This window comes from Crocodylus siamensis, chromosome 13 (assembly GCF_052110815.1).
Source record: "Crocodylus siamensis isolate JL-2025a chromosome 13, ASM5211081v1, whole genome shotgun sequence".
NCBI lineage: Eukaryota > Metazoa > Chordata > Crocodylia > Crocodylidae > Crocodylus > Crocodylus siamensis.
The window spans coordinates 15,138,456-15,158,101 of NC_143407.1; the positions used below are offsets into that span (position 1 = coordinate 15,138,456).

General features: G+C 53.7%; 2 protein-coding genes and 1 non-coding gene across 9 annotated transcripts in view; 2 read left to right on the plus strand and 1 right to left on the minus strand.

Moving 5' to 3' along the window:
* Positions 1–52: 52 nt before the first annotated feature.
* BUD23 (BUD23 rRNA methyltransferase and ribosome maturation factor) lies at positions 53–9,927 on the plus strand. 3 transcript variants are annotated; one of them, XM_090026136.1, is made up of 12 exons: positions 53–167; positions 289–326; positions 1,315–1,410; positions 1,742–1,824; positions 1,979–2,075; positions 3,867–3,963; positions 4,143–4,193; positions 4,779–4,864; positions 5,164–5,209; positions 5,895–5,956; positions 7,509–7,598; positions 7,933–9,927. In XM_090026136.1, the coding sequence occupies exons 1-12, from the start codon at positions 120–122 to the stop codon at positions 7,985–7,987; spliced, it is 849 nt and encodes a 282-aa protein (XP_089882262.1). In that variant the 5' UTR covers positions 53–119; the 3' UTR covers positions 7,988–9,927. The 3 variants fall into 3 exon arrangements, with proteins under 3 accessions (XP_089882262.1, XP_089882261.1, XP_089882263.1); XM_090026135.1 differs by lacking the exon at positions 289–326 and having other exon boundaries at positions 58–167; XM_090026137.1 differs by lacking the exons at positions 53–167; positions 289–326 and adding an exon at positions 355–1,213.
* On the plus strand, positions 6,860–6,993 carry LOC149853980 (small Cajal body-specific RNA 20). Its single transcript, XR_016439083.1, has one exon.
* A 150-nt stretch (positions 9,928–10,077) lies between the features above and the next one.
* The window catches only part of STX1A (syntaxin 1A), a 295,171-nt gene continuing 285,602 nt past the window's right edge, over positions 10,078–19,646 (minus strand). The window contains exons 9-10 of one of the 5 annotated variants that reach the window (XM_090026130.1): positions 14,672–14,782; positions 10,078–13,733 (exon numbers count right to left, since the gene is read on the minus strand). In XM_090026130.1, coding sequence (XP_089882256.1) covers positions 13,656–13,733; positions 14,672–14,782 — 189 coding nt within the window. In that variant the 3' untranslated portion in view covers positions 10,078–13,655. Of the gene's footprint in view, positions 19,389–19,646 lie in introns of all 5 variants that reach the window. The other 4 variants (XR_016438975.1, XR_016438976.1, XM_090026129.1 and 1 more) reach the window with 4 other exon arrangements.

Consider the following 19,646-nt stretch of genomic DNA (forward strand, 5'->3'; position numbering starts at 1 on the left):
TCCGGCGTCCGCTCCTTCACCTCAGCCAGGGCACCGCCATCTTGCCGCGGCCGGCCAATGGGAGCGCGGGGCGGGGCCAGCCTGGCTGCGGCGCGGGGAGACGACGTCATAGAGGCAGCATGGCGGGCAGCGGCCGGAGGCCCGAGCATCGCGGCCCCCCCGAGCTGGTGCGGGGCTGGGGCCGGGGCCGGGAGGGCGGCAGTGGGACCGGGACTGGGGCCGTGGGCTGGGGCAGGGTAGTGGGAGAGGCCCCGGTCCTCGCTTACTCCGCGCCGTCTCTCCCTGCAGTTCTACGACGCGGCCGAGGCGCGCAAGTACACGCAGAAGTAAGGGCTCGTCCCGCCGGCCCCGCTCCCGGCTCCTCGCTCGTGCTCTCCCGGCTCCGGCTGGGCCCGACCCAGGCAGCCTGTGCCTTGCGCCCCCGCGCTCCGGGCGTGCCCGGGCCCTGCTGGGGGGGAGCTGCCGGGCCTCGCCGTGCCTCCCCCTTGTGCACTGCTGGGCGGCGGAGGCCCGCCCTAGACATGCACGTAGAAACTGCACTTGCATGTTAAGTTGTCTGTGAAAGGGCCCAGGAAAGCCGGGTGAAGCTGGGTCATTGCATGTAATAAGTTGCAGGTGTTTTTTGTGGCACAAGCTGTGGACTTCAGCTGCTGGAGTGTAACATTGAGTTCCTGTAGCCTGCAGTATTTGGTTTAAGATCTGCCTTTCTTATCTACTGCTGCCTGAAAGCAGGTAGACCCAGCAGAGTTAAGTCCTGGACTCTGGTCTTGAGCCAGGTCTGCGCTGCAGATGTGTGTTGCATGGGGTGTAGAGAGGTGTGCTGATAAAGCCATGCCAGCAGATGTGCCTGGTGCAGATTCAAGATATACTGGCAAAGCTGGGTTTTTGCCACTAAAGCTTGCCCTGCTGGAGGAGGGGATGGGGGGCGGTAGTTTTACTGCCGATCTGGCTGGTTTAGTATATAAAGAAACTTTGTTATAGATTTAGCACCAGGAACTGTGTGGAGAACTTTATTGGTCAGGGGCAGTCTGGTTAAGAAAGGCTGTATTCCACTAGGATTACTAACGAAGCGGATAGTAAATTTGTGCTTGTGCTTTAATCTGTGCTGGAAATCAGGAACCCACAAGAGAGTGCAGAGACCCTCACCACAGAACAGGTTTCCAGCTAAGGATCTGTGCTTACAAATGCATCGTAGTCCATATGAATAACCAAGGTGTGAGCCAGTAGCTAGCATAGGCCACTTAGATCTCACCTACATCATTGCCTTTGTATGAAGAAGGAAGAGTCATTGATTTGTGATGCTTTCTCCCTCAGCTCTCGAATGATTGAGATCCAGACACAGATGTCACAGCGGGCAGTGGAGCTGCTGGGTTTGCCAGAAGATCAGCCATGTTTCCTGTTGGATGTTGGGTAACACGAGTCATGAGTTGGAAGGATGCTGCTTCCTTCTTGCTTTCTTCCCTTTGGTTTTTGGGTTGCTGTTATAGGAAGACAGGACTCTGAGCTGCCAGAACTCTTGTTTTTTGTATTAGGAAAAATGCTGGCATTTTACGTAGGGTTTTGTCTGGTAGCATGGTGATGAACAAGGCTCAGGCATCTCATCAACTTGTGCCCAAGGGCTTAATTTCGATTAATGTTGAGAGGTACATCTTGATTAGGTTAACATGACATCTTGGGTTATATGTAAAGGAGTTGGCGGTTTATTTCTACGGCTTTTGTAACCCTTGCTCTTTCCTTTTAGCTGTGGTTCTGGTTTGAGTGGAGATTACATCTCTGAGGAGGGGCACTACTGGGTTGGCATGGACATCAGTTCTGCCATGCTGGGTAAGCAGATCCAGTTCCGCTCTATATCCAAGGGCTTGGACCTTTATGCTTTGACTAGGAGAGTACTGACCATGCAGGAGACAGATGTTTCAGATCTTATGATGTGATCTGACAGCACACGACAAGCTTCCTAATTATTTCAAGTTCTGTGCAGATGTGGCTGTGGAGAGAGAGGTGGAAGGGGACCTTCTTCTTGCGGACGTGGGACATGGTATTCCTTTCAGGCCGGGCACGTTTGATGGCTGCATCAGGTAAGGCTGTACATTTTTTCATTATCTTCCTGTGGTTCCCAGAAACTCTACCGAACAGGGACAGACTTCTCTGTGCCTCCTTGTTAACTACTGTGCTTGCCACAGTGCAGGTTGATTCCAGGTTGAGATTTCAACAGCTTTTGAATTGTAGTAGCTCACTTCAATTTGGGGACAGCTATTGGAAAGTTACCTTCATGCACTTTGTGTCTCTTATAGTGGTAGCCTGGGAGAACTGAGAAACCAGTACTCAGAAAGCTGAGGATGGACCTAGGAGGGGTTGGGCTGCTGATAACCAAGGCAAACAGGTGGAGCTGAAATACCCAGAGCTGAGCCCAGCATTAGTTGCTTGTGGGTGTTGGGGGAAGAGAGCTGCATATCTTATAGTTGGAAAGCTGGAGCTACAAGGCTTGGTCATAGTGCTGCCCTTGAGCCCCACAGCACAGCTCCCTTGAAGGCTGGGGAAAGGTTTGCTTACAGATGTGAGGTGTGGGGGCACGGTTTACCACCTCAGAGCTGCTGTTGCATTCAGGGTCACTTGCTTAGAGTGGTGGGGGAGTAACTGCATTAACTGCACATGTGAATTGGGGCTACACTTGGGTTAATGGAGAAGCTGACCCTTAAGGGACATAGTACCTCCTCACTGTATTTGACCTGATATCATGGTTGTAGGAAGCTCTTTTGGATGGTCTAAGGCAGTGGTTCTTAACCATTCTAGTGTCAGGACACACCTCCCAACTTTTGAATTTGGTGGTGTCCCTGGTTGAGAACCATTGTTGTGCTATCTCAGTTTACCTAAGTCAGGGGTTGTCAACTGGGGGTGTGCGTACCCCTGGGGGTACTTGAGCTGGCCCTAAGGGGTACACATGGGCGGAGACAGAGTGCTACCACGCTTCATCCCGTGCTGCCATGCAGGTGCCGCCCGCCCAGCTGGATGTGGTGGGGCAGGGGAAGCTTGCATGCAGCAGCTGCTGCTACTCCGCATCCGGCCATTTGGCCCTCCTCTCACTTACCCCCTGGTTGGGGGTACACTGCTCCATGTCTGGCCAGGGGATACAATGATTCAAAAAGGTTGAAAACCCTTGACCTAAGTGGTTCTCAACTGGGTGCCACTGGCAGGTAAAAACTTCCCCACCTGCCTGGTGCACAGCCACACCAGGAAGGACTGAGGCATAAGCAGTCTCTTCTGCCTGCTTAAGGCTTCGCAGAAATCCGAGGAGCGTGTGCATGCAGAGCCCTTTCCAGTCTGGCTGTGTACCAGGCACGTGAGGTGCTTCTACCTGGTGGCTGCTGTGCAGTGGCAGCACCTGCACCATGGCACCCCTCAAGTGGTCTCACAGTACCCTGGTTGAGAGCCATTAATCTAAGGTGCTAGCATGCTGTCCATGGTGGGAGGTGTTTGCAGCTGCAGGAACTAGAAGCTTGTTCTGTAGTAAAGGAAGCCTGTATTCTGTAGGGACAAATACTGCTGTTGAGCAGTTCAGATGTGTGGCCCCACAGGCTTTGTGTCACTGTTTCTTTAGAATGGGTTTATCCAATGCTGCCTAGGAAGGCCGGTGGGAACAATGTGCTGATTGAACAGCTGATGTGAGTGCCTTTGGCCCAGTGATACATCAAGCACCAGCTCTGCCAGTGGAATGTCCGGGGGTGGGTCAAGTCTGGGGGGATGGTTGGTGACAGAAGACTTGGGCAAAGCGAAGGGGATGGAAAGGTTTTGCTGAAGGAGAGTAGCCTGAGGAGCCCCCCTGAGAGGTTGGGGGCTCTCTGTCCTTTTGCTCACACGTTCTCTTTTAGTATTTCTGCAGTGCAGTGGCTCTGTAATGCTGATAAGAAGACACACAGTCCTCCCAAACGCCTGTATCGATTCTTCTCAACCCTCTATTCTGCCTTGGTGAGTGTGGCCCCTTCTCAGCCAGCCCTTCCTCCTCACAGTACATCTAGTGAGAGGATCTCCTTTCAGGCTGATCTGTCCCTCTAGCATGGTCCCCCAGCCGACTCGGACACTGCTACCTACTCCAGCTACGCTATGGTGTTGGGCGAGGGGTTCATAATCTCCTTTACTCTCTGCAGGCCCGGGGATCACGTGCTGTCCTGCAGCTCTACCCTGAGAACTCTGAACAGGTATGTCGCTTTTTCCCCTGCTGGGAAAGGGGACAATGGGTGGTGCAGGGTGGAAAAGCACTGCCTACAGCTTGACTGCAGTTTCCAGACTTTTTTGAGTGCTGCTTTGAGTGCATGTGGTCTTGGTCACTGCTATATTGGTGGAAGCCTCATGACACTCTTGAAGTGGGGACATCCCAATATGGTGGTTATACTCTGGTCCTTTCTGGAATCATGCTGGAGCTCATGGAGTGCACCATTAACCCGTTGCTCTACAGACTGTTTGAGGAGTTGAATCTTCGAACAAGCGAAGGGTATGGCAGGATGTGGATTAAGCATTTGATTTGCCAGATTTCCTATGGTCTGGTCAAATTGGAAAGCCAGAGTCTTCGAGCTGTGGTTGAGCCACTGGGTTTTTGGGCAGAGATAATACTAGGCAGACTGCTTCCTTACAACTGGGAGTTTGGATGTGGAATTTGCTTTGATAATGGGATTTAGTGCAGAACTGATGAACATAATCTGCATAAGACTCAGCCAGCAGTTCTGTCTCACATTGTTGGGTGGATGGCTGGTTGGCTAACTGGTGACAGCATGTGTTCTTTGCAGCTGGAGCTCATCACTGCTCAGGCCATGAAGGCAGGTTTCACAGGAGGGATGGTGGTGGATTATCCTAACAGTGCCAAAGCTAAGAAGTGAGTTTTGTGTCCTTGTGGGCTGGGGCATGGTGTGGTTATTCCTGCTGAGGGCTAATTTACCAGACTCCTGCAAACACAGTGGCATGTCTCCCTCGTGGATATCTTGCTCTAGGGCAAAGGTTACCACCTCATAATGTGGAGCAAACCTGTAAGGGACTCGTCCTTTCTGAATGCACTCTGTCCCATATTCAGCTTCTTGTAATTACGAGGTGGCTGGAAGCCAGCTACACCTGCATTTCCAATCCCAGAAAGAAACTGCATGCTCCCATTTCTTATCTCTCTGGTCTCTCTTTCAGGTTCTTTCTCTGCCTCTTTGTTGGTGCATCTGGTGTGTTACCAAAGGTAATGAGGCCCAGCTTGGGGTGTCCGCATACTGGGAGGCAGTGGGGTATGGGAAGTTGCTGCTTCTTAGTGAGTGATCCTCTTTGGTGCACAGGAAGTAGAGCTTTCTGTAGCAGTCTGTGATTCAGGATAAAGACCTGCAGTTCAAAATAACTAGTCTGGAGTGGGTAGGGGGTCAACCCTACATTGCTCTGCACTGCTGTAGCAAGTTTACAGTTCTGTGTGGGAGAATCTGCCTGCAGTACAGACATGCCATCTGTCCAAAGCCATGGGCAGCAGGACCTCATGTCCCTAGGGCTCCCTGGTGTTTGCATGGTACTGTCTGCCTTCAGATAGAGCTGAGTTCTGTGGTCCAGCCTTGGCCCTGCTTATTTCAAGCATGGAGGGGCTGCTGGGCCTGAGCTCATTTCTTCCCTGAGAGCTTGGGATCTGTGAGGAAAAGGATATGCTGTCCTACCTAATGTTAGCTCATCCTGTCCCAGCTTTCCATGCAGCCAGCTTGGTGCTGTTTTGCTTTTACCTGAAGTGCTGGTAGCTAGATCAGTTTGCTTCTTTCCCACAGAACAGTCTTTCCCCTATATTTGCTGGCATCTTGCTCCTGGAGTGACCCTGCCCCTCCATCCATGTGGTGGTAGCTCCTGAGCTCTGCTTGATGACATTAAGGCCCCATTTTCTCTGCTTTCAGGGTCTTGGTGCCGAGTGTACTGATGGAGAGGAATCCCGGCAGGCCAAGTTTACCAATGAAAGGTATTGTGTTGGGGGTGCAGCTGCAGGGCGAGCTCCATGATAGGCATCTGACAGGAACCCAGCATGTTTGTGGGGCTTCAGGAAGACGAGTGTTGTGTCCTCCTTCCCCCCCACCTACCCTCCTCCCACCTCCATGGAACCCTAAATTCCCTTCCCTGCTCAGCTGTTTCTCTTAGTTTTGTAGTTGGTAGGGTCGGAAGGGACCTGAGCAGATCATCAAGTCCAACCCCCCACCATGGGTAGAAAAGAATACTGGGGTCAAACGGCCCTGGCAAGGTGATTGTCTAGCCTCCTTCTGAAGACCCCCAGAGTAGGAGTGAGAACCACATCCCTTGGAAGTTGTTTCCAGATCCCAGCTGCCCTTACTGTGAAGTAGTGCTTCCTGATGTCCAGCCTGAACCTACTCTCAGTCAACTTAGGCTGTTATTCCTAGTTACTCCTAGCAGTGCTCGAGGGAATAGGGTCTCTCCCGTTCTGTGCTGGTCCCCCTTGGTAAGTTTGTAGACAGCCACCAGATCCCCTCTCAGCCTTCTCTTGTGGAGGCGGAACAGATTCAGGTCCCATAGCTTCTCTTCATAGGGCCTGCCCTGCTGCCCCCTGATCATGTGAGTGGCCCTCCTTTGGACCCTCTCAATGCTGTCCACATCCCTCCTGAAGTGTGGTGCCCAGAAATGGATGCAGTACTCCAACTGTGGTCTGACTAATGTTGGACCTGCTCGTGGGTGCATGACTACAAGGTGTGTGTAGTCTTCCTCGCCGCGTCCTCACATTGGCAGCCTGTGTTCATCTTGGGATCAGTAATGACTCCAAGATTCTTTTTGCCTCTGTGTATCTTGATGCTTTGATCCCTGTCTGGCGCTTCATATGGCTCGGGGCTGGTGTGCTGCGGTACCATTAGCAACGTCTCTTCCTGACCCTGTGTTGCAGGGCACTGTTTCCCTTGCAGCCAGCAGGAGAGACTGAAAGCAACAGCCAGAGGATAATCGTCATGGCTGCCAGGAGCTGCTGGCTGTCATGTTTTCCTGCCTCTTACAGAATTGTACACTTAACATTTACCAACCTGAGGCCTCTTCATTGTTTTAGATGGCTCATCCAGAGGGCAGCATTAGTAACTTGTTGGGAAGCCGGGGCTCTGTCTGACTTAATAAGCCCACCTTCTCACAATGCCAATGGCCAGTGACTGTCCACGCTGCTAGGTAGCACCTTGTTTGCATACCCAGCCCCTGTCCCTTCCTCTACCAGTGTTGCTAGAGTTAGTGAGTTACCTAGACTCTGAGAGCTGGTCAGGAGCTTTGTCTGTATATCCTTTGTACTGCATTGACTGTTTTTGCCCGGTCAAGCTACTGCTTACAAGCTTGGACTCCTAACTTTTCCTCAAGCCCTCACTTTGGGGTGAGGGGGAAGATCATGGGCTGAGAGGGACTCTCAATCCATCCAGAGCTGGTTGCAGCAAGCTAGAAGCAGAACCTGAGACTTGAGGTAAATGAGTGATCGGTTCCATCCACACCCCTCACCTGGCCTCAGTCAGTCTTCTCTCTTGGTTCTCTTGTAGAACAAGGTTCAAAAATGCCAAGGGGAAATCTGCAAAGAAGTCTCGGGACTGGATTTTGGAGAAGAAGGAACGCAGGCGGCGGCAGGGAAAGTAAGTGCCTCCACTTCCCATGTCAGGTCCTACAGAGCAGAGTGGGGCGTTCTTTCAGCTGCAGGCAAGGCACCTGGGATCTCTGTGGAGGCAGCCACCAGCAGCACTGAGGTTGGGACAGGCAGCAGGGTTATTAGCATTGTGCTTCATCTATTCCTGCCAAGATCCCCTTTGCTTCAGCAGTTTGCCAGCTCTGTGCTTTTTCTGACTCTTCTGCGTTAAGCTGAGTCCCCTCCTGGCTGTCAGTACAGGTCTGCAGGTGGCCCACTGGCTCTTTTGCTTGCAGTACATTTGTGTCCCTTCAGCTGAGCCCTGTCTGTTTCTTTCTCCACAGGGAAGTGCGGGGTGATACAAAATATACCGGCCGAAAGCGACGCCCTCACTTCTGACGCCTTTGGATTTCCTTCCAGTCCCAGTTCTGTGGCAGGCTTTGCATTGACATTGGCACAACCCCTGTGGACCTACCCCTGCACCAGCAACCTAAGCAACCTGCTGGCACATGTAGCCTAAGCCTGAAAGCTGCACGGCCTGAGGGTGTCCATCTGTGACTTCTGCAGGAGGGGCTTGTCCCACTTGAGTGCTTCCAGAATCTTAGCCAACACTGCAGCCAAGTTGGGGTGCAATGTATGGAGACTGATCCAGCCTTTTGCAGACTTCCTGGAGTATGTGCCCTGTTTCCAGCCCACAGGGGCAGGTTGGTAGAGCTGCTGTACAGCCACGGGCAACCTGTTCCTGAACTTGGGAGTGCAATGTATCCTGGGTTACCTTGTTTCTGGGAGCCTTCTTTTGGGGTTCCAGCCCAGTCATCAAATAGAAGCTCTTTGAGTGTGAGGGTTGCAGAACTGTCCTCTTTGCCAGGCAAGCGTGTGTCGATCAGGAGCTGTTCTGTGCTGAAGCGGGTCAAGTGGAAATGAACAGCCCCCTGGTACTTCTCCCTTTCTGAAAGGATATTGAAGGCATCCTAGTACTGTGACCCAACCTACCGTTACCTGCACTGGGCTCGCACATGGTTATGCAAAGTCATCTGCAGCTGCAGTCAAGGACCTCACACGATGAATGTGGGCAAGTATCCCCACAAGTAGAGTGGAGTTAAGGAATTCATCAGAGCTTTCCTGGATCACTATCTGAAACATAGAGGAGAGCAGCTGCTGCTATATGCTGCTACCCTTCCTGGGCCAGCTCTGACCTGCGTAGTTACCCTTCCCCTGTGGCGCAATAGAGCGAGGAGCTGGGGCCCTGCTGTGTGGTTACAAATGTTTATTCTACATAAAAATTCCACAAAATGGGAAGCTATTTTGCATCTGAAGCAGTGGGGAAAGGAGGCTTAGCAGGGGATGAATAGGGACTAGATGGAGAAAAGAGGCAACACAGCATCATCCAGTCCATGGAGACTGAGCAAGCCAGGTTCAAGATCCACATGGAAAACAAGGACACTCAGCTCACGGTACAGCAGTGGTACAACTCCAAGGGGGTCGCTGAACGCTTTCAAGTGCACTGAATTTAAAGAACAAAACACTCCCCTGCTAAGAGTGTAAGCTGCATGTGCCTGACATAGCTCATGGAATACTGCGCAAGACAACCCCCACACTGGGAGGCCATGTGGCACTTGGAACAGATAATTCTTTAAAAAAGACACCTTGAGATTTGATTTTCCTAAAGAAAAAGTGGAACATCTTCCCAAGCACAAGCACACCATTGTGAATCCAGTCTCCACATGCAACATGGGTGGGCAGGGGGGAACAGGATAGGGCTTACCCACGTGCAGGGGTTACAGTACTGGTCCCAGATGCTTCCCTCCCCTGCTTACAGCCATGGGGGTGGGGGGGGGTGGCAGTGTGGTATATGGCTCCTGCTAGGGTCAATACCTCAGCCCAATTTGCTGCTTGTGATCAGGCCCTAATAGAGCCTGAAGTAAGAGTACAGGCAGTCCCAGCTTTGCAGAATCCTACTCCAGGGCTGGGTACCCACAGCCTGTTTTGTTGTTTTCTTGTCTGTCTCCTTGCTAAACTGACATTAGTAGGTGCCTCTCTTCCAACAATGCTGCTTCAGGACTTGCCCCCAGAGCACAGCTGCTTCTGCCTGAGCAGACCAGCAGTGTCTGTGTTGTGTTCTTGCCTCACTCACTCTTGACTGCATGGCAGCCCTGCTGCACTAGGCAATAATGGTGCTGCAGAGGTGCATGAAGAAATGTCTAATCAGTCTTTAAAAGCAGTGAGCATCTTGACATAGGCCTTTCCTGAGGATTGATGGAGCTAGTTTTCTTCTCCCCCAAGACCTGCCTTGCTGACAATGTGTTATTGCTTAACAAAGGGTGAAGCCTTTCTTTGAAGATCTTACTGGCTGGTTTTTGCATAAGGCAGAGGAAAGCTCAGGGTATTGAGCCTCTTTGTAAAGGGGCAGACTAAGAGGGTTGGCATCTGGAATCCAACCACTTTCCCAAGACCTCACAGACAGTGGAGCTGCTGTCTCTGTTCTTACTACCTTAGCTGCATGTGGCTGTGGATAAGCCCTGGCCTCAATTAGTTGGTAAAAGGCTAAACCCTCCATGCTCCCTACTGCCCATGGCACTGTATCCCCCTCTTTTTGGGGTACATAAGTGCCCAAAAGGCCTTGTTCCCTTTGTGGCTTTAAGCCCCTAAGCTTAACACTGAGCTATGCTGGCAGGGTTTTATTCCTGCCACCCCCCTGGTGCCTGTTCCTTGGCCACTAGCAGAAAACACCCTCTGCAGATGCTTCTACTGGATGGCTGGCACCAAGCTGACTTGAATTTTGCTAGACCTTTATTAATGGTGTTGGGAAGAGCCTGTTTTGGCTCTGAGCCCTGTGCAGAGGAGCAGAAGATCTGACTTCCCAAAGCTCTTTGGCTCAGATCTCACACGGAGCCTTGATTCCCCCTACAGGCTTTAAAGGGAGGCTGTAGCAGGGGCACATTACAGTCCAACCCATGACAAGCTGTGGACCCTGTGGGAGCTGCCTACTTCTCTGGGGGTCTCAGCTCAGCTTTCTGCTTTGTGTTGGAAGGTGCCAGCAAGCATGTTGCTGGGGAGCTAAAGGACAAGCTCCTTGCAGCACTGACAACCATCACAAACGGATTGGATGGGGCGGGACCAGAGACAGTAATTCATACCTTGCTGTGGCAGCCACTTGCAGGGCAGCCCCCTGGGACTGCTACAGGAATAGCAGCCAAGTAGGTTCAGTTGGGGGTCCCTGAGCACTGCAGACATGCTTTCACATACAGCTGTCTCCTCCCAGGCCCCAGCCAGTTGCTTGCATGGGTAGTTTCTCCATAGACAGTATGTACTTGTTTGCCTTCTGTAAGCAAATGACAGTGGCTCCTCTTGCCTTTGTACCACCTCAGGGCCAGGATGCAGGTGCAAGCTTAGCTGTGGGGTCTCACTTGGACCTAGCAGGGGCACTAATAAGTAACTTGCTTAGGAGCAGAAGCTGACTTAAGATGCCCTTGGCAGAGACTGAGGTGATGGGAAGTCTTGATGCTGGTTGCTGCCCCTTGCTGGGATGGCCTGATTCCCTGGTGCTAAGGCAGGCTGCATGCCCTCCCAACCCCCCATCCCCCTGCCTCCCCCAAGACCATATTGGTACATACAACACTGCAGGGTCTGTTCCAGGCATGGCCCAGTCTGGAATCTGCCTTTCACATGAACAGTAGTGGGGTGAGGACCCTCTGCTGCCATGAAGAGCAGACTTGTCAACGTTGGCTCAGTTTACTGGTCCCATCAGAAAACAGGAGTAACGTGTGCTGGGGGTGGTGGGATGCTGTTGGATAGTGAGATATAGTGCTTCTCTTACATCCTGGGAAGTGCCTTTAGTGCTGGGGAGGCTGGGGACAGACCCACTTGTCAAATGGTTCCTCCCCATGCAGTCCTTAGGGAGCTGGAAGAAAATGAAGTTGCAGGACTGAATTGCACTTGTCTATTGATAGATGGAAGAATCTAGTGACGGGTGCATTTGGGTTGGGCAGCTCTGTGGGTCATTGGGGCAGCTCTTCCAGGCAACCCAGGCCTTTCTCAAGCTGGATGCACACTGCACGGCTGTGGGCAGGGCGGTAGCTCTAGGTGTGGCGACGCAGCAGAGAGGTGACTAGAGAAGGAGCAGTTGCTGCTAGGCATTATTAAGGTTCTGCTACCCAGAATGAGGAGCTGGGAAATCCCTTCAGATAAAGGCTGGGCTGCATTAGTAGGAGTGGTGCCTGCAGACCAAGGAAAGTGATTCTTCTCTATTGAGCGCTGGTGAGCCCATATGAGGAGTACTGTGTCCAGTTTTGGGCCTCCCACTGCAGAAAGGATGTGGACAGATTGGACAGAGTCCAACAGAGGGCAATGAAAATGGTTAGGGGCTTGGGGCACATGACTTACGAGGAGAGGCTGAGGGAACTGGGCTTATTTAGTCTGGAGAAGAAGACTGAGGGCATTTAATAACATCCTTCAACTCCCGGAAGGGTGGTTTCAAAGAGGATGAAGCTGGACTGTTCCCAGTGGTGGCAGATGACGGAAAAAGAAGCAATGGTCTCAAGTTGTAGCAAGGGAAGTTTTAAGTTAGATACTAAGAAAAACGTTCTCACTAGGAGGGTAGTAAAGCACTGGAACAAGCTACCCAGGGAGGCTGTGAAATCTCCATCCTTGGAGATGTTTAAGACACTGCTAGACAAAGCCTTGGCTGGGATTATAGTTGGGGATGGCCCTGCTTTGAGCAGGGCGTTGGATGAGATGACCTCCTGAAGTCCCTTCCAACCTTAATTTTCTATGATTCTATGAATATCAGCCCAGAGCTGGCCAAAGTGTTAGGTAATGGCCAAGGCGACCTCCAGCACCATGGGGCATTCCCCAAGTAAGTGCAAGGTGCAGTGAAGGGACCTGGGGCTCTTCTAACACTGGGGCATGGGAATGGAGGAGGCCAGGAGCTACCCCTGCTCTCACACCACCTCCTCTGCTCAGTCAATGGCAAAGTTCAGGCCTCTGCTTAATCCTCCTTTGGGCTCCCTGCACAGTGCCAGCTCTGCACAGCTCACCTCAGGCCAAAAGGGCAAGGAGCAAGAATGTGCCCTGGCTGGCCTAGAAGCGCAGCAGGGAGGAATGCAGTTCTGTCTATCCCAGTCTGTCTACCCCGATCCTTCCCACACAGCAGTGCTGGTCCTACCTGGGGACGTGCACTCCACGGGCACAGGGACTCCTGCCCCGTCAGCCCAGCCTCACAGAAAAACACTTCCGACCAGCACAGGCAGCAGCAGAGAACCCAGCCTTGCAGGAGCCAGAGTGGAGGGAACATGCCAGGAGCAGCCACTGGGGAAGGCAGCTGGGGAAGAGGAAGAGAAGCCAGGACACTGCAGGAAGTGGTCACAAGAGATGCCAGGTGTGAGGGACACTGCAGGAAGCATCTGCCAAGGAGGCGGGCATGATGCCACAACTGGCCAGGAAAAGGAGCCAGCAGAGGTGCTGAGTTATGGGTGGCCTGACAGGGCAGGTGCTAGGGACAGATATTAGCTGTGCCAGCGAGGGCCCCGAATTGACTGGGGGGGAGGGGGGAGGTTGGTTGGCAGCACCTGCCCTGAGACCCCAGCATTGCCCTGTACTGACATTAGCCCTGCTCCTTGTTCTCAGGGTGCTCCCTCAGCCAGTGGGTTCAGCTACCACGTGCCTGGCTGCATGCTAGAAGACTGGTCAAGGGCAACCTGCCCCTGTGCCTATGCCATCTGGCTCCCTGTGTTAGAAGCAGTGCCCAGTGTGTTCTGCCCTCTCTGGATCCCAGTTCCCCCAACCCCCGGCATCTCAGGTCCCTGCTTTGTTGTCCCCTCCTGCCCTGGCCCTGGCCCTGGCTCCCCACACTGCCCGCCCTTCTGGCCTGGTGCAGCCCCTCTCCACACAGACATACCGCACCACACACACAGTTACAAAACGATCATGCATTAGAAACTGAAATTCTGCTGGGAGGGCTCCTGGGGGCGCTGAGGCTCGGCTCCCTGCAGGGCGGCCGCCCAGGCCCGGCAGTTCGGCCTCGCTTCCTTGGACTCTTTGAAAAGAAAGAGTCTGGGCTTGGGAAGTTCTATCCGAAAATGCCGCCGAAGGTGGAGGCGATGACAATGCCCAGCACCACGCAGCAGATAATGATCATGATCTTCTTCTGCTCAGGCCCATTCCCGCAGCACCAACAGGGGAGAGAAGGGGAGACAGTATTAGTTAACAGCAGCACACACACCCTAACCCTCCCCTGCTGGGGACCCGACTCAGTCTCCACTTGTGATGGGCTCTTTACGTCTCCAAGCTCTCCTCCTTAGTTTGTGTTTCTTGTAGTACTGGGTGGTGGGGCTCCACTTCAGAACATGGAGGCCTAGGGCACTTCATGGACACGAGGCAGAGTCCCTGCTGCCATCTGGGCGCATTGTTTCCCAGGAAAACTCAGCGTGTGCTGAGCACTGACTCCAGCACTCAGTCAGGCCCCCTGGAGCTGACTGACCAACTCCATGGGCTCCGATGAGGGGTCAGATGAAGGCTTGCCCTGCCAAGACACAGCCCAGTCCCCTGCACAGCAGTCAAGTCAGGTCCCACTCCTTTCCCTCAACCTGAAGACACCTTTGCTCCTGGTTTGGGGCCCAGCGTAGGCAAGAGCTGTGATGCCTGGTCTATGGCACCAGGGGGAACTCCTCTCCTACACTCCCTACCAGCTCAGCACTAAACAGGCAGGGAAAGGACACAGGATTCCCAGCCAAGGAGAGTGAAAATATGCATAAAAACCTAGTGCCAGCTGGCTGGCATTCTGCTCTTGTGCACATGCCCCCCGCTCCTCCCCACCGGAGAAGGCTGACTCCACACACCTTGCAGCCAGCAGCCGGAACACCCCACTGAGATGGCTGCTGGTAGCAGGGACAGGCCACTGGTGTCTACTGGGGACAAGGGCCAGGGTTCACTCCCTGCTGGGTGGGACAGTGACTGGCTCACACCTGGAAGCCTGGAGAGCTGGTTCATGCTCCCCAGGATGGCAGGGGGCATTCCCAGCCAGCAGGTGACAGGGTGCAGGGTGCTGCATGCCCATGGCTGAGTCCAGGTGATCACAGTACTCACCCGTCGGGCTTTGCTCTGGTACTTAACAGCTTTTTTGGTATCAGACACAGCCCTCTCCACATAGTCCACGGAGTGCTCGACATTATACTCGATGCGGTCGATCATCTCACCCTGTGTGGCACAGGAGAGAATACGCACACACACACACGTACACACTGGTGTGAGCTCCAGGCACACTCCTCCGGTTGCTCCCATTACCTGCTGCTGTCAGGCTGCAGAACGTGCTGCCTACCCTAGGGTTCGCCTTGGCACCTCACAGACTTCGGTCTGGCCACAGGGGCTTCCCATTCCAGCATGGTCACTGCTGCCCCTAGCACAGGGGAGAGAGACAGAGGCAGAGAGAGAGAGAGCCTGAGTGTTCATCCCAGCCCTGCACTCGGAGCACAGAGCTGGGCTCAGGTTTCTCCTGGGAGCAGGCATTGAACCCCAGGACATTTGGGGAAGTAGTCCCACGGTACACAGGGAGATTTGCATACCACCCACAGGTTTCCTTGTGCCCCCAGCACTCTGGACCCTCCAGCTTCTTAATGGCCAGACCAGGGCAGTTGTCTTGGAGTTGTCTTGTCCAAGGGAGGTGGCTTGTTTGGGGAGTGGGGAAGGGAGGGGGTTGCTCTCTGGGACAAGCCTTGGCAGCAGCCAGACGACACTCCCCACACACTAGTGCATGGAGTGATTGTTCCTGGCTGCACTATTCCTGCTTGGCCTAAACAACAGACAGCCTTGGAAGCTGTTGTTTCCTCCAGCCTGGGACTGTCTCGTCAGTGTAGAGACCCTTAGGAGGCCATGTCAGGCTATGGCATTGGGGTTTGTCATTGACTGAACAGGAGACACTGAAAAGCAGGGACAACTAGTCAAAGCCACCAGACAGCATGGACCCACAACATCAGACCATGACAGGACAATCACAAAGCTACAGGCATGCACGGACAGGGATCCCTGCTGCTGCCCCCAGCACACCACCGGCACGCATCTGCCAGGACTCAGGAGCCAGCTACCCTCTATGGAGTGCTCTGCACCACTGCTGAGTCCCAAGGCAACTCCCCAGGTCAGGCCCCAGGATTAGGGCAGCAGTTCTGTGTGCCATTCAGACACAAGACTGAGGGGCACTGAGTAGTGTACCACTCCCAATAGCACCAGTGCCAGCCTGGCCCCTGCCTGCATGGCAAGTTTCCGCTCCTGCTCCCTGAGAAGGGTGGTTACTGAGGTAGCATTTGTTGGCCAGGGAACAGCAGGGACACGTGGCAGGTTTCCTTCCTTGCCCTGTCTCTGGCACAGCTGGAGGGGCAGGCTGTGCCTATGCAGAGCTGTCCACAGTAGATGTCATCTGGGTCATGGACTTTCTCTGCAGGATCAGGTGCTGGCCTGTTCGAGAGGCAGGTTTGAGTCCCACAGGGCCTCATGGTACATTCTAGGGAGCCGTGTGCAGCCTGGGGCTCTGGCCCCTCAGCCAGAGGCTGCCAGTGGTGCTGTAATCATGGCTCACCATATCGATGAACACACAGCCACTGACAGGGCTCAGGAGTGAGGCTGCCAGACCAGTAGCCAGCAGAAGAGTCACCATGGTCCCTGCCTAAGTAAACGGCCTCAATAGCAGCGTAGCACAGGATCTGCTGGAAGGTGGAAAAAACCAGCATGAAGGAGAGACACTGACTATGTGTGTCCAGACAGGCTCTGAGCTCAGGATGTGCCTGGAGGGGCTGACTGAACCCTATAAGCATTAAACACAACCTCACCCTTCGCTCTCCTATACAACATCTGGGCCACCCCTCCAGCCATAGGAACACTTTGCTCATACACTCAACCCAAAGGGCCAATGGCTGCTCCCTCCACCCATCCATGTCTGTCCCAGGCCCCATCTCTCAATGGCTGGAATCATCCCCACTCCTCAGCTGCCCAAGTGCACCAGTCTGCCCTCAAAGGGTTGGATGTTTGGAGATCAGATCCTCAAGGGCTGGTGAGATGAGGCAGGGGCCTCCAAGAGCCTGCATTTCTATTCATGACAGGTTGCTGTTACCTCAGGAAGTCACCCAACTTCTCCAGGACTCTTGTTTTCCATCTATGAAGGGGGTTGATGCCTGAGAGCATCAGGTGTCATTCCAGGTGTGCACCGAGCCAGGGCAGCATGCCCCATGCTCCTCTCAGGATATGCAGCAGCAGCAGGTGGAACATGCCACAGATGACCCCTGCATGCGCAGGCATTTGCGCTGCATTTCCTGATGCTGAGAAGCCCTCATGCTGGGATGTAGTGATTCGCTGTATGGTCAGGCAGCACCGTGGTGTGATTCATAAGTGACCCAGCAAGACAGGCTCACAGGATATGGGAGATCCAGGGCACTTAGACTGTCTTGGCATTTTGAGTGGTTGGTGCCTTCCCCAAAATGCTGTACTGCTGCAGAAGGGCATTATTTTGTTTTATGCACCAGGTACGTGGGGCTGTGGCTTTGGCCCTAGCATTGCCTGCAGCCCTTGTGCTTGCCTGGGTGTATACTGCAACCCAGGGGCTGGTCCTACTACAGAGTCCCACCAGACAGGGTACAGTGCTTGGAACTGGCGCAGCAGTTAGAAGGGCAGTGCCACCACCACGTGTGGTGCACGGGCAAAGCTGGAAGCAGTGGGAAGGTGGACACCAAGAACACTGAGTGACCAGTTTCCTGGGACTGGGGAGGGGTCACAGCCAGCCAGGGGGCTGCCCATTGCACAGCAAGGAGTACCAGGCTGCTGCTTTCCACACAAGTGATGGCTCACAGAGGCACTGTCACAGGCCTAACCCTGGGCATGAAGCAGTGGCAAGAATACCTGCCCCTTGGCTGTGCCTGTCCCATGGCCAGATGTGGGTGGGGATGGGCTTTCCCGGGGAGCTGTGTGACTAAGCATGAGCCTTATTGTGCTAGTGAGGTTCTGCCCTCCCTGGGTAGGAGTCACTCTTCAGCAGTGCAAAAGCTGAGCCTGAATGCAGCACTGGGTGCCCTATGCTCACCTGCAGCCCCTGTCCACTCCCTTCAGGATCCAGCCCACCATGTGTGGAGACAATCCACTCCCAGAACCAGCCAAGCTTCTTTCTTGCTCCCAAAGAGAATGCAGGCCTGGGACTGTGATTTCTGGGAGTTAGGTGTAGCACCCAAGGTCTCAGGCACATGCTCAGCTGAGGCTAATATTTGCACTGCATGGACTGGGTGCACCTGGGACAGAAAGCCTGGGAGTGGGCAGTGGTGGCACCAACAGGAGACAGGCTGAACTAGCCATCCCCTGGGCAGAGACCTGCCTGAAGTAAGGAAACCACAAAACAGAGAAGGGACTCGCTGGAGGGAAGAAGCCTCCCAGCTTCCTGAAGGCCCCAGCCCACACCTGTGTGGATGCTGCCTCGTGGTGCCAGTGCATTGCAGATGCAGCCTGAGTTGGCTATGGAGGAACATACATCACTTCTTCCTTCTCATTTCCCTGTGACGTGAAGTTTTTGTACATGGAGCTGCCTGGCTGCACAGGCCCCTGCTCATATCACCTGCCCTGGGGTGACAACCTGCCCACCCTGACACCAAGAGGAAGGCTAGTGCAGAGGTCCCAGGCAACATGCTGGATCTAACCAGGCATCCCTGTGTGCACCTCATGCATTGCTGCCCTGGGGACTGAGGGCCTTCACACACTGCTACTCATAGCTCTTCTTTGTCCTTGGATAGTTTCTGCATGGGACAAACATTCACAGTATGAATATGAGCCAGTTGTGCTGATGCTGTAGCCAGCAGGGCAAATAACACCCTGGCATGCATCAATTGATGCATCTCCAGCCAAACCAAAGAAGTGATTCTTTTGCTCTACTCATCATTGGTGAGACCACAGCTGGAGTACTGAGTCCAGTTCTGGGCACCACACTTTAACAAAGATGTGGTAAAGCTTGAGAAAGTCCAGAGAAGGGCCACCCATACGATGAGAGACTTGCATGACAAATCATACGAGGAAAGGCTGGGGGACCTGGGACTCTTCAGCCTGAAAAAGAGAAGGCTGGGACAGGACTTGGTAGCAGCTTATCGCTACCAAGAATAGCACATCAAGGGCTCGGTGAACAACTGTTCACCAGGGCACCCTTGGGGAAAACCAGGAGTAATGGCCACAAACTCCTGGAAGACCATTTCAGGCTCAACATAAGGAAAAACTTCTTCACAGTCAGGGTGTCCAGACTGTGGGATAAGCTCCCTCCAGAGGTGGTGCAATTGCCTACCCCAGAAATCTTCAAGAGGAGACTGCATGGTCACCTTGCTGGCATCACCCAACCCCAGTTATCTTTCCTGCTTGGTGCAGGGGGCTGGACCTGATGATCTTCTGAGGTCCCTTCCAGCCTTACAATCTATGAAAGCCACAGACATATGCAGGGAGCACAGGCCATGCAGTGAGGCATGCAGGTGACTGGCACAGAGTGGGATGCATATTACCTGCTGGCTGGGACATTTCCCTCCACGATTTGGTGGCAGCATGTCAGGCAAGAACAGGGGTCAGGAAGGGTCATGTGAGCAGGCACAGGCCAGGTCCCAGGGAACTGCCCTCTATGGGCAAGGAAGCCTGCCCCACATGCACAACGCACTCTGCCTGTGGAGACCTGGCCTGACTCAAGGTAGTCCATACCCAAGGGAGCACAGCATGAGCTCCACCGGAAAGCAAGCTCCAGGACTATCCCAGTGGGGCACAGCCCTTAGTGCATCCAGTGGCTGCTGGAACCAGTCAGGGTCTGAGCAGAAAAAAACAGAGACCCAGTATGGGACGCTCATTTCCCAAAAGTACTGGCAGTGGGTGTCCTGGAGTAGGCAGCCCCTTAATGAGAAGGTCATGTATCACCCCCACAGCCCTTGGGCTGGGCATCTTTTCTGGGGCTCCAGCTCTATGCCCTCCCATCTTAAGGGCCTGACTTGGGACCACCAGGACAGAAGCTTGTCACTTGCTCCCTCCTTCCACTGCTAGCCAGAAGGTCCCCGCTGGGATCTGTCAG

Bases quoted from the DNA above. Each gene is read 5' to 3' on its own strand.
- BUD23 (XM_090026135.1), top strand. From the start codon at position 58: ATGGGAGCGCGGGGCGGGGCCAGCCTGGCTGCGGCGCGGGGAGACGAC. The intron at 1,411-1,741 runs GTAACACGAGTC...CTTTCCTTTTAG, and splicing joins TGTTTCCTGTTGGATGTTGG to CTGTGGTTCTGGTTTGAGTG. The intron at 7,599-7,932 runs GTAAGTGCCTCC...CTTTCTCCACAG, and splicing joins CGCAGGCGGCGGCAGGGAAA to GGAAGTGCGGGGTGATACAA.